Genomic DNA, 17,431 nt, shown 5'->3' with positions numbered 1-17,431 from the left:
TCCATCGTTAATTACACACTTTTGAGAATAAAAAAAAAAAAACATATTTCTCAGAGCTTTGTAGGCACATAATGGGTGCGAAATTATATGTTTATCCAAAGTGCGCTATGGTCCACAAGCTTAGGTCAAACATTCCTGTAGTTTTCGGTTTGAGAACTTGGTCACTTACTTGCACAACTCTGACCGTCGCGGCAGAACTATTGCATCTTTAAGTGGGTACACAAATGAGAGTAGTAGTTAACTGCTCAGTGCAACTCTCTGATAATACAAAAAAGAAAAAAAAACGGTTTTTAATTCTCGTAAAGACTTCTTAACTCCACAAATCCGCGCTGTACGAGCCTGTCATTAGAATACGGGGATTTTCTGGGCCGAGGACCACTTTGAGACTCTTGTACGATAGTTGCACGTCGGAAGACTGTTGTAGTAGTCACGACGATTGCATTAGAAACACTACTTAAAAAAAAAGGCCCTGTTAGAATATTCGAGGAATGAGATGGAACTGTATATATATCCATGCGCGTTTTCACTTAGTTTGATTCTTGTTTGTAAGCATTTAATGTGGTCTCCTGCTATGGTCTGTTTCTTGATAACTCACTTGCCCATTGACGTATGTGGAGCGTATGTTGAACTATATGCCATAGCCTCCTATATACACATAGAAGGCTACAGATGCTTAATTACTGCCCCCTTCTCCATCGCCGTTACACTCCATCTTCTATTCCTTTACAGCACCTGTCATGTTTTCGCGGTATGAAAGACGGGGAGGAAGGGGAGGCAGAGGATCGGGCAGAGGCTCGGGCTGGAACAGAGGTAAATGTGACCCATGTAGAAAGGTATCGGTGTAATGCATGCACTGGTGCACAGCCGAGCCATTTCTGCAATGTGTTAATTTGGTTTCTCTTGCCTTTCACTTAGGTGGACAAGGCAGGGGCGGCCACCCTGGCTCAAGCTTTCCAGCAGGTCTACGAGGAAAGGAAATTGGCCTTTACTTTGCGCGGAGGGGCCGAGCTCGAAAAGAATGGGCCGCTGCTCACCAGGTAACTTAAGCAATGGGGTTGTACAGACTTTTAAAAATATTTCTTTCATTGAAAGCAGATTTGCGACAAAAAACGAAGGTAAAAATCTTAAAAAAGTGCGTATGCGGGAGAAAAACGGTGATAATTGAGCATGGTTTAGTTTCGACTCAAGCAAACTAGCTGCAACTGTATATGCCAGTATAGTTCATCGTTGCATACTTCCTCGATGGCGTACAATTTATGCATGCCCTTGTTGCACTTTTGCACATGAATGGTATGGTAAGTTGGTAATTTTGCATGTTGATTGACATTCTTCTGGATGACTGCAACACAGTTTATCCACACTGGACATCACAGATTTCATTTCTGGTTGCTGCCACATTCTAACGAAGATGCCACTGCAAAAAGACTTGCATACTTATATTCTGGTGCACTTTGAAGAACTCGTAGTAGTAAAGATAATCTACAACTTCCTTATTACGGCATCTCTCATAATGCAGATGTTGCTGTGGGACAGCATCTATAAGTATGACTGCTTCTCTTTTGTGCTTGTTGCCATCACGTGTGGTTTTTTTTAAAGCGAAGCTTTCTTTGCCTAGTTTCGTGGGTTTCGTGTGGCTGCCTGGGTGCTGTGTGCTGTTGGGTTCGTTGCTACCTCTACGGATATATTTGTGGATATGTATGCGAAGGTTATATGAAACTACCAGCGAAGTAACTTGTACAAGCCTTGTGCACTTACGAAGTGTACAGATAATAATTGTATTAGTTATTATAATAACGTTATGAACATATAATGTTGGCTTGCAGGCATCTCTAAAATGCACTGATCAGTTAAGGGAGCGGCAATTTATATTGAACAGATTCTTGCATTTACTTATATTTACTTTATTTTCTTTAATTTAGCTACTACGTGTGTGCATATGGCCGTTCATGGCCAATCTTTCGGAATGGGCATGTTCCACTATGATTCCTACATAAAACCTGAACATTTCATGTCGGCTGAGAGATATCAATGTATTACAGGAATGGTTAATTATATTTATAACAAGTTTTTTTATATACTTTCTTTGATTTATGTGCCACTCGGAGTATTACTATTATTTGCCAATCCTCCAGAATAGGTGTCTTACTGTGACAAGAGAGGTAGAGAATCTGTAAATGTTGCTCAATATGTGTCACACTTTTCTGTGCATACACCTTCCATCACCATTCTTCCATCAACAAGCATCATACATCACCTTAATGTATCAATGTGTATCACCTTATCAACGTGTATTCGTCTTGCACTGTGCAGCCACCGGAAGTAGAGTTTGTGTCTTGGCATAGGTTTTGAATGATGCGGTGCATAAACAAAATTTGCAAGACAATAAAGTTCTGACCTTCATGGTGGATAAACGAAAGACATTTCATTCAACTCCTCATTGCATGGGATGAAAGTAAACAAAATTGTGTGCAGTGTTATTAGTTCTAAAGAATTAACTAATTCTTTTACTAAAGCTTCACTGAACATCGATTCCAACACGTGCGTTGGATCTGCATAACTTTTTCTTTTTTTACAATGATGATGTTGGTCTGTGATTGGGCAGGCAGTGCAGGACATTATACAGAGGTATTCTTAGATATTAGAAAAAAGAAAGATGTCATCTCATGCTCAAATTCAAAGAATTTACTTTGGCATAAACTTCTGCAGTGCAGAGTTGTGCACATAAATCTGTGAAACTTGCTTTGTATTATTTGCCTGCCATAGTAGCTCAGTAGCTATTGTATTCTGCTGCTTTGTTGAAAGCGCGCCAGACCAGCTTGCTTGCACAGAAAAGATGATAGAACACAATAATCAAGTATGAGGAGGCTTCTGCATGCTTCCCTGACCTGACAACCGTTGCTTCGTGAGCCTAAAGAATGCAGTAAAAAATGGAACATGGTGCCTGCTGCAATGAGTAAAAACAAGTGCTCCCTGCACTGTAGGAACTTGCGCAATTTTGCATTTGCAAAACTTCTCCTTTCCCACATAGTAAGGGCATCACTATGGCTAGTATTGATGCCAATAAATGTGCATAATAAGTTTTTTTGTGCATGGTCTGACTTACAAAATCTGGGAACTAGGAGCCAGGTGCATATTTTGTATGTGTCACTTTTTTTCTTACTCTCGGTACCTAAACTGAATATAGCAAATTATTACTTTCTTTCATGTTCCATGAGAGGCTTCATTGAAGTTGCACATACCAATTGTAAGAGAAAAAACCTGACTGGGCTATGATTACTGCTTTACATCTATTTAAAACACCAGTGGTCAGGCTATAACGTTATGTACTATGGTACACGTTACGACTACTATGTCTTGAAATAAAACGTTCGAACATAAAAGCAATGCAAATTATGTCATTTCTAGTGGTAAGGAAAGAGTTAAACCCTACAATTTATAGTTCTTTATTTTTCATTAGCCACAGCAGACTGTCTCAATGTATTGTACATATAACTTAGGACTCTCTCCTCGGTTTTTAGGCTGTGTTGCAAAGATTTGTGGGCCACATTTTCTGTTTGCATATTGGGATCATTACAATGCAAGATTACAATACTATAATGCTACTTGTAGGTATTTTGGCAGGATTAGTCCTCTTGCCACCTGAGAAGTGAAAATATATTAATTGCTTGCAATTTTCAGAATCCTTTTATACATCAACTTCAATTTTAGAAATGCATTTGTCATTACCTGTAATGAAATTTTGCATTCTTTTGTTTCAGTATGATGTTGCAAACTAAGAAAAGGAAATTTTGCTATTGGTAATTTGATAAATTAGGAGATTTGAACTAGACTTGGAAAAGGCTAGTTTTGTTAGCATAATATTGCATGAACAAAATTTCAATTTTGTTAAGTTGGTAGAAAATAGCAATTTATAGGGCTGTTCATTGCGAGGGGGAGCACTTTACTTTTGTGCAAGCGAACACAGTGGCAAAATTTTTTTTTCTTAAAGAAAAGTGGGGTGAGAGCGATTAATGGGGTACTTTAGGCAGACATCTATTATGAAAAGAGTACTAAGCTGCAGTTAATTTGAAGCACTACAGGTGTACTATTCTTCCTAACAGTGGATAGCCCTCTACATTTAACAGCCTTGTGCAAATTTCTAGATTTGAGCTTAAGTTGTAGTAAAAAAAATTATAATTTTCACTTATTGGGCTTTTGAACTTGCAGATAAATTCAGCCTAAGCATTTGCTCGTGCTAGCGCAGCCTTCATTAATGAGCCAGACGGTTATGCTGCTTTCTCACGAAGGTCATTGTAGTACTCTTATTTAAAATCCAAAGTGTTTGGTGATTAACTCTCCAACCAACTTTTCGTCAAAGTCTCTGTGATGAAGCTTTCACCCCGGCTGGTTCATAAGAGAGTAGGAATTGCTTATTTGTGTTCACATGGCAAATGGCAGAAACTACAGGCCAAGGGAACCAGATATAATACACTCGCATGTGTCTTGTTTAGCTCTCTATCTTTTCCTTCTTGTTTCATTGTCTGCACTATTTTGGCAATGTTGCTTGTGCAGAGTTAGAACAGTGAGGAATACTAAAAAGTGATGTGCTAATTAGAAGTGATAATTGGAAGATATGGACTAGTATAGGAAGTGCAGGAGAACAAGGGAAGGGGACACCTCGGTATGGTGCTAATGTTTTTACGAGAAACATCTTGTTCATCAAATGCTGCAGCCTTCATCCTTGGCAGAGTTTAAATGGGCTTCTCTCCCCCCGTGAAAGGGGACGCTCACTTGTGCCAGACTGGCTTATGACTTCTGGCCAGGGGGCCCAACAGTGCGTACTTTGAGTCGCGATTAAACATTGATCACTTTCCTGTGACTTTTTCAAGAGAGTACAGTGTTCACGGAATGAAACACGACACGGAAACTTTAAGTAGCACACTCCATATGTGCAATTACTCGAGCGTGCCATGTCAGTTAACTATGAGTCTGGTGACTGAAAATTGTACGGCCGAAATTACATGGATGTCACATGAATACAGACAATGGAAATGAAAGTTTGTGCATTCGTGAGCCCTAAATTGACATGTTTCATTCCTTGAGCACTGTAGTTGGCCGCAAGTTTGTCATTAAAACTACAAAATATTGCTTTCTTGAATGTATTAGAATCAGATAACAAAACGGTAGTTGGTTTGTTTTTGATCCGCATAATATTTGCACTCCCATTAAATTACGCAGTGTCTTTAATTCTGAGTATGTGATGCAACATATGTTTGGTTCTTTTGCTGCTGTAAGTCTTTATATTTCTGTGGTTTCAGCTATGGCACACTTCTTACAATGAGTATGCGTGTTTCACTCGAAAAATGCAGCCACAAAGAACATGCACCCTTAATGTGCAGGTATTTTGTAACCTTCCAGAAAGTTGCTGTATCAATTGATCCAGAAAGCCAGCAGGATCTGCAGCAGATCATCCACAACATTAGCCTGGAAGAGGGCCCAAGCCATGAGCGGCTCGACTCAATCAATGCCGTTGCAGTGGAGTACCTTTCAAGTGCACCGACACGCCTTGGCACGAGGGGCGTTGGTGGAGAACTGAAGCTTGAGCGCAATGCTGCGCTTGATGAAAAGCTTTACCAAAGCCTGGAAGCCAAGGCACAGTCACGGGAGTATCAAAGCATGCTTGATTTCAGAAAGAAACTGCCTGCCTACACTATGCGAGAGGTATGAATTCTGCATGTTCGATAATTTTTTGTTGTTGTGTGATTGTGTTTAAAAGGCATGGAAATGCACCTTTGGTCATTTGTTGAGGTTTCTTTCTGTCCTGAGCACTAAAGCCACGTGCAAGTAGAATAATGCAAAGAAACCAGCCGTACTTGCTGCTGTTATATCATTGATAACAATTTAATTTGTGTGCGTTATCTGGCATGCATCATTGCTGTTCATTACTGTACGTGGGGCTTCCTAGTGGAAATTTTCTTGCAAAAGTGTGAAAGTGACCTTTTCTGACCGTATTTCAATGATTGCTGACCATACCCAAAGTAACACTGAAGTGTTACTTTGTGTCCTAGTAAAAAGTTTGAGCCTTTCATTCACTGTCTGCTAGTGTTTTCACTTCTGCACTGTCATTATCTCAGATAATAGTTCGGGCCTCAGTCAACCATGAAAGCCTTGCCTTTCTTTTATTGTTTGTGACCAGCTGACGTTTAAAAAGAGAAAAAATAAAGGGTGCACACAATTCAGCATCTCTATGTTCGACAGTTATAGTAACGTGTGTTGTGAGCCTTAAAGGGACCCTGAAACGATTTTGATGATTTTCTACAAACGTACTGAGTCGTTAGAGTAGGTCCTTCTGATCATTAATTGACACATCTAAGTGCTATGCGTAAAGCGTGTAATTTATTATAAGGTTTTAAAAATGCACATCGCTGCTGATCGCAGCACGCTGCTCGGCGGAATTTTAAGCCGCCCCTACCCATATGACAGAAACCACCCATATGACGTCAGTGGGCTGAGCTATCCGATTGGCTGACCAGGCCGCGTGATTGATAATTTTTCCAACTTTATGGTGAACAAATAATCTTCGTAATAGTTGGAATGTTAGTTCATTTGTTTTTATAAAAAGAAAGTAACATAAAGAGAATGCACAAGAACAATTTTTCAGTACACTTCAGCACTTCCGGTACACAGCAAGTGTCGTCTGCTTGTGTTACAACATACTCCATTTTGACGAGAGCTCCGCGGTCAGAGTTGGTCTCAGTCTTTTCGCGAGCACTATGTTTCGACTTTGCTGCCTTGTGGACTGCAAACCTAGCGACTGGCAATATGTCAAGCTGCGACATTGTGTCCCTCTGCAAGGCAGTATACAAGCGAACTGGCTGCTGCGCATTGGACTGCCGGTATCCGATCGGCGCCAGGATTTGCGCGTTTGTGGCCGTCACTTTACACCGGAAGATTACTAACGCAATAGCGTTTCGCGAGTCCGGTATTGGGGCAAACGCAAACGCAAGCGCAAGGGGACAGGGTCTGGCCGCTTGACTGTGCCGGGATGAGCCACGATATGAGCAGAAGGGCAAATGTGAATGTTCTGCACGGTGCAGCCACCTGGTGGCACAGAGCTCAACCATACACAGTAGCAGCAATGAAGTGTATTCTTTTTTGCTGCTGGTGTGTATTTTTCGCAGGAGTGTAATCATCAACACGTTGTTTTTATAAATGTTTAAAATGTTTTACACTTGGTTAGAGCAATATTAGCGCTTTGTTTGACTGGTTAAGCGCAGCGCCAGCAAGTGTCTGGACCGTGCAGACTGATCAGGCTGCTCACGTACGTCTACGCTAAAGTTCCTTCATCAGCTTGAGTTTATGCCTCCAGTCATTTGCCGAAATGACCAGCTTGCCTGCGGTTACCGGAATACCGGACACGTTCGGCGCTACGACAGAATGCTCGCAACGCACGCTGCTTCAATATCTCTCGGTCGACGGCCAAGCGGCTAGCGGAGAGGTCTCGCGCGGGAAGGGGCGTGCTCCAAAACAACCGGAAGTGAACGATGTGACGTCGCATCGTGACGCTGAACCAGTGAAGGCGGAGCTTAGCGCCGCTCGCTCGGCGAGCGAGTTGAGGAGGAAAAGCATAGCTAGGGAGGAGGGTAACTTCTAATTGCTTGCAGCTCCATTAATACATAACGCTTCACTTAAATTGTGGTGCGAATGTTCTACTTAAGCTGTACCCTACGCGCCTACAAAATTTGTCCGAACCGTTTCAGGGGCCCTTTAAAGCACCAATTTAGTATTATGCGCCTCACATACTTATGCGACTGCTCTTTTTTCTTCCCCCTTTTGTCTATTAGCAAATAATTGAAGTCATTGAGAGCAATCGGGTTGTGGTCATCAGTGGTGAAACTGGATCTGGGAAAACCACTCAAGTAAGTTCATTTTAGAGCGAGCCTTCTGTTTGCCTCTTTCTCCCACTTTGTGGATGCTGGCTGTTGTCTTGCACGATGGGTCACGGAGAGTTGACGCTTGAACTATCCGCAGTGGTCATGTGGTAGTGGTAGTTGGCTTGTAGGTTCAGTTAAATGTAGTGCTACTTTTAAAACAAAGCTTTTCTTGCCTATTCTCCCACATTTGGGCCGCTGTCATGCACAGTGTTATTCACGATGCTTTCTTTGCCTATTCTCCCACTTTATTTCTGCTGAATTGCACAAATATTACCCGGTGTGTACCGAGAGTGGAGGAAACTCGAAAGAAGCATCAGGGATAGTTGCAGTGTCGATTGTTTCATTGTGAATTGTGGTTTTTGAGTGTGAAAGCATGCTGGCTTGAAAATATGGAGTGAAGCAACACCCACCAGTGCACATTTCACATGCAGCGGAGCTGTGTTAATACGGTGTGAATAATGGCTTGATATGCGAGTGCACACTTACTCGTTAATGGGAAGTTGGGTGTCAACAACATGCAGTGATGAGACAACAGCAGAACCGGACTGTCTTGATTATGGATGCAAACAAGCACGTTGAGAAACACTGCATGCAGGATGAGCTTGGTTTGGCGTGTAGTACAGTAAAAGCTCATTAATTTAGATCCCATTGGACTGGGAAAAATCTCTGAATTATCCGAATGCCGAAGTAACAAATGAACAGGAAAAACGACATTAAAATCAAGTTGGAGAAGCATACCTTTATTTACTGAGGTATTTTGCAATAGTCATCTGGTTTCTCGCTCAGATTCCAGCTGACATCACAATTTTTGTTAACTCTTTCAAGTGGCCAATAGCCTGCAAACTGTCGGAAGTGCTCAGGCAAACGTCCTCCAATAGCAAAAGCGCCTTCGTGACTTCTCGTGAGGTGTGATGAGGTCGTGGCTGCACCTCCTCGCATGACTCTTCGTCTGAATCATGGTCTTCCCGGGCACCTGTGACATCATGAATCATTTCTTCATCGGTCAGGAGACCGGTCGTGGTGACACAATCATCAATTGCGATGTAGTCCTGAAGGGTCACATCTGTGGGAAGGACAGCATCGAAGGTCAGGCAGTCATCATCAGCAGACTCGGCTGACACCTCGTCAGCTGCTGCTGCATGCTCGGGCCTCACAAAACCGCTGTGCCGAAAACAGTTGGCGATGATTTGTGGAGGTGTATTTTTCCACATGTGGGCGATGATATGCACTGCGACGAGTAAGTCCACTTCATACAGCTTTCCAACTTCTGATCGCAAGATCATTCTCTGTAGCAGGTGCTTTCGGTACTTCGAATTCACATAGTGAATGATACCCTGGTCCTTCGGCTGAAGGGCACATGTAGTGTTGGGCAGCAAAAAAACTACCTTGTCGCTCTTCAGTTAGACTGTACAGTTATGTGCACTGCAGTTGTCAACGACCATAATTATCTTGCGGTCCTTAGACATAACTGCTGCAGCCAGCCTCGAAAGATGTCCGAGGTCATCCAAGCCTTCCTGTTCATTCTGTACTCGACAGGAAGGCTTTTGATGTTTTTAAAACAACATGGCTTATGCGCCTTCCCGATGACGAGTGGCAAGCACTCCGTGCCGGTCATATTGGCAGCAAGAAGCACAGTTATCCTTTGCTTGCACTTCTTGTCGGGCATAACTCTGAAAAATAGAGCAGTTTCGTCTGCATTGAACACGTCACTTGGTTCATATGCGGCGATGTGCTCAAGCAGCTTCACATTTTTCCACTGAGTGGTCACGTTTTTGTCAACGCTGGCCTTTTCTCTGCACACACTTCCGAAGACGAGTTTGTGTCTCTCCCAAAACCTCGCGAACCACCCTTCTAAAGCTATGAAAGATGCAGTGTTCATCATCGCAGCGTACTTTCCACCTTGTGCCATGATGAGAGGTCCTCTCAAAGGCAGATGCGCGTTGCAACAGTCAGTAACCCACTGGAGCGAAGCTTCTTCGAGCTGGGGATGAGGTGCGGTTCACGACCGCTTTCTTGTTGCATGAAAGTTCTCGTTTTCGAAGGCTTGAAGAATCTGTTGTTAATTTTTCATGTATGTTCCCTACGTGCCCCGCTTCACGTTGTACTTGGTCATAACGTGCTGTCACGATTCGCCGTCCTTCAAAGCCTGCAAAATTTCCACCTTAGTCGCGAAGTTCTCGGCTTCGTTCTTCTGCCGCTTTGCCGGCGTTGCCATCACTGTAGCGCACGATGGTGGTGGCATTCAAAACATGGTCACAATGAAAAGGAAACTCCGCAAGAAGAGCTGATGCCGACTCGACAACACAAGTAAAAATGATGTCGAAGGCGCAGTGGAGCGAAGAAAGAAGACACCGACCTTCGGTGACGCTGCAGTCGTCCCCATTAATTGATGACGGTGGCGATGCTTCGCAGGTCTCGGTTTCACTCCAGTGGTGCCAGCGCTGCTTTACCACACCTTCATTTAGCGGTAGCCGTCAGCATTTGTCCGAATTAAGCGGTGCGGGGCCAAATTCTGACGAATTAACGAAGATTTGGTCCCATAGACTAACATGCACTTGGCCGGGACCAATAGAACCGTCTGAATTTTCCAAATTTCTGAATTAACGGGTGTCGAATTAACGAGCTTTGACTGTATGTACAATAGACTCGGGTGTCTGTCGGACATGTCTGTGCGCTTTTGGAGCTCCACAAGTTAATGTTGAGTGAAGCACTTTTCATTGAAAATGGAAAGTGCTTGAATATTGGAAAGTGTTGAATATTTGAATTGTCGCTACACAAGAACTGTGTTCCTCACTAGCACTGAGAGAAAGCTTCGCTTAAACTGGTTCTTGAAGCACGTTGGATCTGCATATTTCTATTTGTTCACTTGTAGCATCGGTAGTTAAATGTGAGCAATGTGTGGAATTTATTTTTAAGATTTGTGGCTGTTGTGTTAACGACTTGCAGTGGCTAAAAGTATATTAGAAAAGTGTGCTGGATTCTTCAGCGCTTCTTCCTCTCTGCTTTTCTTGGTTTTTCACTGTACAGTACTACACTTGTCTTGAACTCAGTCTTGCTTTCCTCTGCCAAGGTTCCACAGTTCATACTGGACTCGTACATTCAAAAAGGCATGGGGTCCCTCTGCAAAGTCATCTGCACTCAACCGCGCCGAATCAGCGCAATATCTGTGAGTAGTGTTCGCAACTGTTACATCCATCTTTGTGTTTAAGCTTGTGCTCACACTTGTACATATTCTGGCTAGTCATGAGTGACTGAATTGCCGAAGCTTTATTTTGTGACCTGCAATCTTGTAGCTGCATCCTGGAAGGATGCAGCTGATGCAGTGTTGCAAACCAGAATCTCTCACCAGATTAACCAATCAGTCTTAACTACCACTGAAGCACAATGAGATTGCGATGGTTTGCTTGCTGAATTTCCATTTGACAAGCCTGGTTCCCACTGAAGCATGAGCTGGCCACCACAACGGAAAAGCATAGACAAACACACATATTTGTAAACCAGGTGCTTAGGCCACTGCAGCTTGTTTCTGTTGGTTTCATATATTCTTTTTGCCGGCACGCCGAGGAAGCTGCCCGAGTCCAAGGACTCGAGGCCGTCACCTAGGCTGGGGTGCTTATGGCCCCACCCCGCCCAAATCGCCGGACATTTTCAATAAAGTTTTCACCACCACCACCACCACCACCACCAGGGAAACAACTGTTAAAACGACTTTTGCTGAAAATGCAAAATATATTCTGTCAATGCCTAGGATTCAAAGCCCATCTTGGGCTGTATTTTAATTTCAGTACAATGATGACCTTAAGGATATTTGGAATGTTTTCTGGGGACATTGCTTTATTTGTGCATTAACCTGATAAACAGGCGAACAGGGTCCCCATCATTCCATTGATGCATTGCGTTGGATGTTATTCAGGCAAAAGTTAAATTAGTTGATCAAGAACATTGCTGCTGGTTAAGAGTAATCCCCAGACAAATAATGTTATGGACGCTGGCCACATTTGAAACAAGTAAATTGAAAATGAGAGGTATTTTAACTTTTGCACAGAAGCCTTATTCACAGTGTGTAGTTGTACTGCAACCTTATTTACCTAATTATTTTGTAAATACCCAATGGATGCAGTTGCCAAGCATTGCTGATAATGCTACAGTAGAAGAGCTATAATGTCAACTCGTTTTCAATTTTTACTTGCAACTATGGCTGGCACCTCTGACAATATACAGGGTGTTTCAGTGAATGCTTTCGAAATTTTTTTTAAAAATGCTTCCGGCAGATAGCACAATTCTAGTCCATGAGCTGGTCTACTTGAAGAAGCGGACGTTACTTGTAAAAAAAAATAGGAATGCATAATCAACTAATTAACAAGATGCACTAATTATGTTAATAACTAAGCACCTTATGGCACATATTGCAATTTACAAATTCTAGCGGGTGAGTCTGCAAGGCGTGTCTACTGGAAAAGTATCGTGCGGATGACACCATTTACGAGATAATGCACTGTCAAACTTGCGGTAAAGATGCATTGTCGTTCCACTTACTTTCTTAATGGAATGTTGTTTTATACCTTGAAGCACAAAAGTAACTGGAACGCCAATGCATTCCTCCGCAATCTTCGGGAATTCATACCTCGAAACTACTGTCATCCTGAAAATTCATTCCGTTCCGAAATCCCTGGCTAGAATTTTTAAATTGCAATATGTGCCATAATGCAATTAGCTTAAACATCATTAGTGATTTCTTGTCAATTAGTCAATTATGCATTTCAATTTCTTGTGTGAGTAATGTCCGCTTCTTCCAGTAGACCATCTCATGGACTAGAATTGTACTATCCGCCACAGGCAATTGAAAAAACATCCTTGAAAGTGTTGGCTAAAACACCTGGTATTTGTGCCACTTTTGGGTAGTATCTTGAGGCTTTGCAACCTGAAGCTTTGCAACTTCCGAAGCTGTAGATTTCTGCATCTTCAGTGGCAGTGACAAGAAAAGCAATTGATTGTAGGCTTACTTTAACGCATGCGTGGTGCTTGCATGGGTTTGCTATGCAACAATGTGTCAAATTTACAGGGGTATTAAAAGAGCTGAAACATTTTCTTCTCGCGTTTTTGATGAAAGAATGGTGACTAGTGAGACACAGCTGCAATACTTGTGTTTTCTCGGCTGTGTTGCAAATGCTTTGAATCTTATATTCCAGGTGGCAGAGCGAGTGGCAGCTGAGCGGGCGGAGCAGTGTGGGGACTCCGCTGGTTATCACATACGACTGGAATGGTAACTGTACCGATCATATTTTATGCAACTTTGACGCTGAAGGCAGTTAGTGTGCTATTTATGACAAAACTACAAGTGATCACTCCCCTACTGTCATTTTATTCTCTGTCACAGAGGTTCAGCGCAGTAACTCTCAGGCCACTCATAGTTGCATTATCTTCCCAGCTTTTCATCAACGTCTGCAGTGCACTGAATTCATTCATTCTATAAAACCTTTACGTTCCGATTAATTCTCTGTCCCAGACGTGAATGCTCTTTATTCTAAACTAAACAAAACCTTAAGTGAGGCAGTGATGCTCTTCACAGCAATTCATAAGACGTATGACAGAACACATTAAGAAGAAAGACTTTTGGCATTCAAAAGTAAAAATGCACAAAAACAATTACAATTGCCTACAGCAATTCAGGTTGGCTTGTAATAAAGTAGTGGTGCTCATTCGAATAAGAAGGAAAGAATACTACGCAAACTTAATAACCAAAAATTTGGGTTAGTCATGAATAACATGGTGTATATACACTCTGTTCTTAAACCCCCTGTAAGCTCTTCCACCGTGCCAGATTTGAAGCTATTGGAGTATTATTAAACACCCTAGTTTTGACGTTTAATACCTATTTTTGATCAGTGGGTTTTGGATAATGGCTACGGTTGTCAACAAGCAATACATTACATACCCTCCTCGCTATCCTCATGCATTTAAATTTACCGATATAACATCTAGCAGAATTGTAACTCTAGTTAGCACTATGCCAGTTAAATGTTCAGATGCTTGTGACAACATACCTTCTTTGGCACTCAAGCAATGCATCAATATTCTTTGTGTACCTCTAGAAAAAAATATCTAGCTTATCATTTTACATATCTATGTATCAAGACCTTCGTAATTTGTCAAATATAATCCCTATTCTCAAGGCTGATGATAAAAACATCCCAAAAAACTACCATCCTATCTCTATCATAAGTACTATAAATATTGTATTTGAAAAACTAATAGTCAAACGAATTATGTCTTTCCTAGAACACCAAAGTATTCTTACACCCTGTCTCAGCATAGGTTTAGATAAGGTAGGTCAACTGACACGGCCGTCTTGTCCTTATCCGAACTTATTAACTCCCACTTAAATGACAATAGAACAGTTGTAGGTATATTTCTTGACATAAAAGAGCCTCTGATACTGTCAACCACTGCATATTACGTGCATTAAACAAACTAGAATGCTATAGTTTTCATAGAATGTGCCTAGAATTCTTAAAACATTATCTAGAAAACCGTAAACAGACAGCGCAAATAGCTGATACCCTGTTCGAGTTTCTTGAGACAACTGTAGGTGTACCATGAGGCTCAGTTCTTGGACCAATAATTTTATCGCTCTACGTTAACGGCCTTCCTTGTATCGTAAAAAAGTTTTCAACATGTATGTTGACTGAGGATACAGCTCTCATATCTGCCTAAGACTCTCCGGACCGTACCTTTATTTGTGCGAATTCAAAGCTTGATATACAAGTAATTCTCTTCAAACAAACTAACATTAAATATACAGAAAACTAAGTATATTGATTTTATTTCACCGCGCAAAATTCTGGATGAACACTCATGTTCACTTACAATAAATAATTCAGTGCTAGAATGAGGGAATTCTGTAAAATACCTAGGCATATTACTTGACAAATCTTTTAACTGGAAACCTTGTATCAACGAAGTCTGCAAGCAACTTAGTAAAGCTTGTTTTCTCTTGTACAAATTCCGAGACATATTTGACGTACCTTAATTCAGTGGTTTGGGTTTGTTGGTAAGACATTGTGAGGCTTATAGCGGGTGAAAAGACAAGGACGAAAGGAAGACGTGACACACACAGGCGCTAACTTGCAACAATCTTTATTTCGAGCAAGAGACCCATACATACACACAACTTTTTCGCGTACATCATCACACATGCGCTCTTTGCAAAAATTCCTTACACACAATTGCACAGGTAAGCTAACTCTTTGCGGGAAAGGGCAATTGATGGTTTTGACACACAGTTATCCCCAAGCCTATCAATAATTTCTGCTTCGATAATTTCGCAAGTTAATCTTCCTCGGGCTCTTCCCACAATGGAGCAGTCTCTGTATGCTGGAGCACACGTCGATTGGTCACCATCATCCACCTCGGCGACAGCGGACTTGCCTACAGTGCCTGCAGTGAGTGTCAAGGAACCCACCCCGCTCCATTGTGGGAAGAGCCCGAGGAAGATTAACTTGCGAAATTATCGAAGCAGAAATGATTGATAGGCTTGGGGATAACTGTGTGTCAAAACCATCAATTGCCCTTTCCCACAAAGAGTTAGGTAGCTTACCTGCGCAATTGTGTGCAAGGAATTTTTGCAAATAGTGTATGTGTGATGATGTACATGAAAAAGTTGTTTATATGTATGAGTCCCCTACTCGAAATAAAGATCGTTGCAAGCTACCACCTGTGTGTGTCACATCTTCCTTTCGTCCTTGTCTTTTCATGCGCTATAAGCCTAAATTTGACATACCGACATTACGAATAAATTGTTTCAGCTTATTTCATAGCCACATAAGTTACTGTTGAGTTACCTGCAGTCACACATACCGCACATGTTTAGAACCAGTTTTAATACTTCAGAAAAGAACAATACGCTTTATGACAAATTCAGACTATACCGTGCACATACCCTACCACTCTTCTGAAGCTTAAATATCATGCTGTTCATCACTCCAGTTGATTATAAAACGACACTAATGGTCCATTCTAGTATTAGTACCAACTATCCAGTCTACTCATCACATTTGTTATGTTCTTGCCGCGGAAGCCATAACAAAGTAAACGGTAACTACCTCACTCAGTAAACAAAAAAGATTATGATAAGAGAAAACTTACAGCTAATGGAGTCACTGTATGGAACCTTCCACTGGAACTAAAAAAATGTATGAATTTCTCCTTAGCATTGAAAGGACATTTCCTATGTAATATATAGCACCTTAATATATTAATTGCTAAAAAATATTTTTCAAGATGTGTAACCATTTTGAATTGACTACCACTTATAATTGTGTTGTACCTTATGCTCTGTACATACATGACTGTGTTGCTTGTACAGTTTTAACAATATGCATGCTGATGTTGTGAAACTTGCGTGTGTAGATGCAGGAAATGTTTGAAATAGTATTGCAGTGTAATAATTGTGTTATAATTTGTTTTCAAATGTTATAATGTTAGTAAAAGTATTTTTGTTCGCATCATTATTGTTTTCTTATGTGACATGCTCTTTTTCATCATTTTACTTAAATGATTCATAACTAGCCTCAGGCTAGGGATTCAGATGCATTATTGCAATTCCATTTTTTGTAAATTGTATTATGTCAATACTATTCAATTCAACTATGGTGTGCCTTATAATCAAATTGTGGTTTTGGCAAGTAAAACCCCACAATATAATTGTAGTGCGCATTGGATGAATAAAGACAAGAGTGATGCCTGTAAAGATTTACCGCACCTCCTATCCAAAAGCAAACCATTGAGAAATGTATTCTGCATGGAATCTACCCTGCATAGAATGTATTGTGCGTGGAATTGCAAGAATGATGCGCCTGTGTATTGTTAACATTCCTGAAGTCTTGCTAAGCACTGCTGCCCTTCAAAGCATGGACAAGATTGTTAGTCCCACAAATAGTTGCTAGAATTAGGAGCTTAACAGTGTTTACTGGAGGTTTCCCAACAGCTCATGTATTTTTTCTCTTTGCTTTTTCTTATTCAGTAGAGCACCTAGAGACCGTGGCTCTATCCTCTTCTGCACCACGGGAATTCTGTTGCAGCAACTTCAGGGTGACCCGTGAGTGTATTGCTCAATATTGCAGGCCATACTCGTTTGTGGCATAGCCTATTCGTGGCATTGCGATGTTTACTGTGTGACACTCCCTCCTAGGTACATTATGGGAGCCTCTCACATAATACTCGACGAGGTTCACGAACGCGACTTGCAGACTGACTTTCTCAGCATCATCCTAAAAGACCTGCTGGCCGTGAGGCCTGACCTGCGCGTGATACTTATGAGCGCCACAATCAATGCGGAACTCTTCTCTGACTACTTTGGTGAGTACAATTGCACAGCTGTATTCTTTACTTTGTAGTTGCACTGTAAGAAAATTGCAAAGGCGGCAGCCATTTGGCTGCACAAAACATTGGGGAATGCCTTTTCGTGATGTTGATGCAGTGCAAGGCAACGAAGTGGGGGTAGCTACAGTAGAACCTCG

The 17,431-nt window shown here is 41.6% G+C and overlaps 1 protein-coding gene across 1 annotated transcript in view; it reads left to right on the top strand.

The window, feature by feature from the left end:
• The window catches only part of LOC135904647 (ATP-dependent DNA/RNA helicase DHX36-like), a 66,135-nt gene that overhangs the window by 253 nt on the left and 48,451 nt on the right, over positions 1-17,431 (top strand). The window contains exons 2-9 of the mRNA XM_065435514.1: positions 730-810; positions 916-1,037; positions 5,398-5,700; positions 7,824-7,898; positions 10,984-11,079; positions 13,103-13,176; positions 16,936-17,010; positions 17,104-17,270. Of these exons, the coding sequence (XP_065291586.1) occupies positions 738-810; positions 916-1,037; positions 5,398-5,700; positions 7,824-7,898; positions 10,984-11,079; positions 13,103-13,176; positions 16,936-17,010; positions 17,104-17,270 (985 nt within the window). The 5' untranslated portion in view covers positions 730-737. The remainder of the gene's footprint in view (positions 1-729; positions 811-915; positions 1,038-5,397; positions 5,701-7,823; positions 7,899-10,983; positions 11,080-13,102; positions 13,177-16,935; positions 17,011-17,103; positions 17,271-17,431) is intronic.

The sequence above is a fragment of the Dermacentor albipictus genome, chromosome 2 (assembly GCF_038994185.2).
Source record: "Dermacentor albipictus isolate Rhodes 1998 colony chromosome 2, USDA_Dalb.pri_finalv2, whole genome shotgun sequence".
Lineage (NCBI taxonomy): Eukaryota > Metazoa > Arthropoda > Arachnida > Ixodida > Ixodidae > Dermacentor > Dermacentor albipictus.
This window is presented reverse-complemented; position numbering and strand designations above follow the sequence as displayed.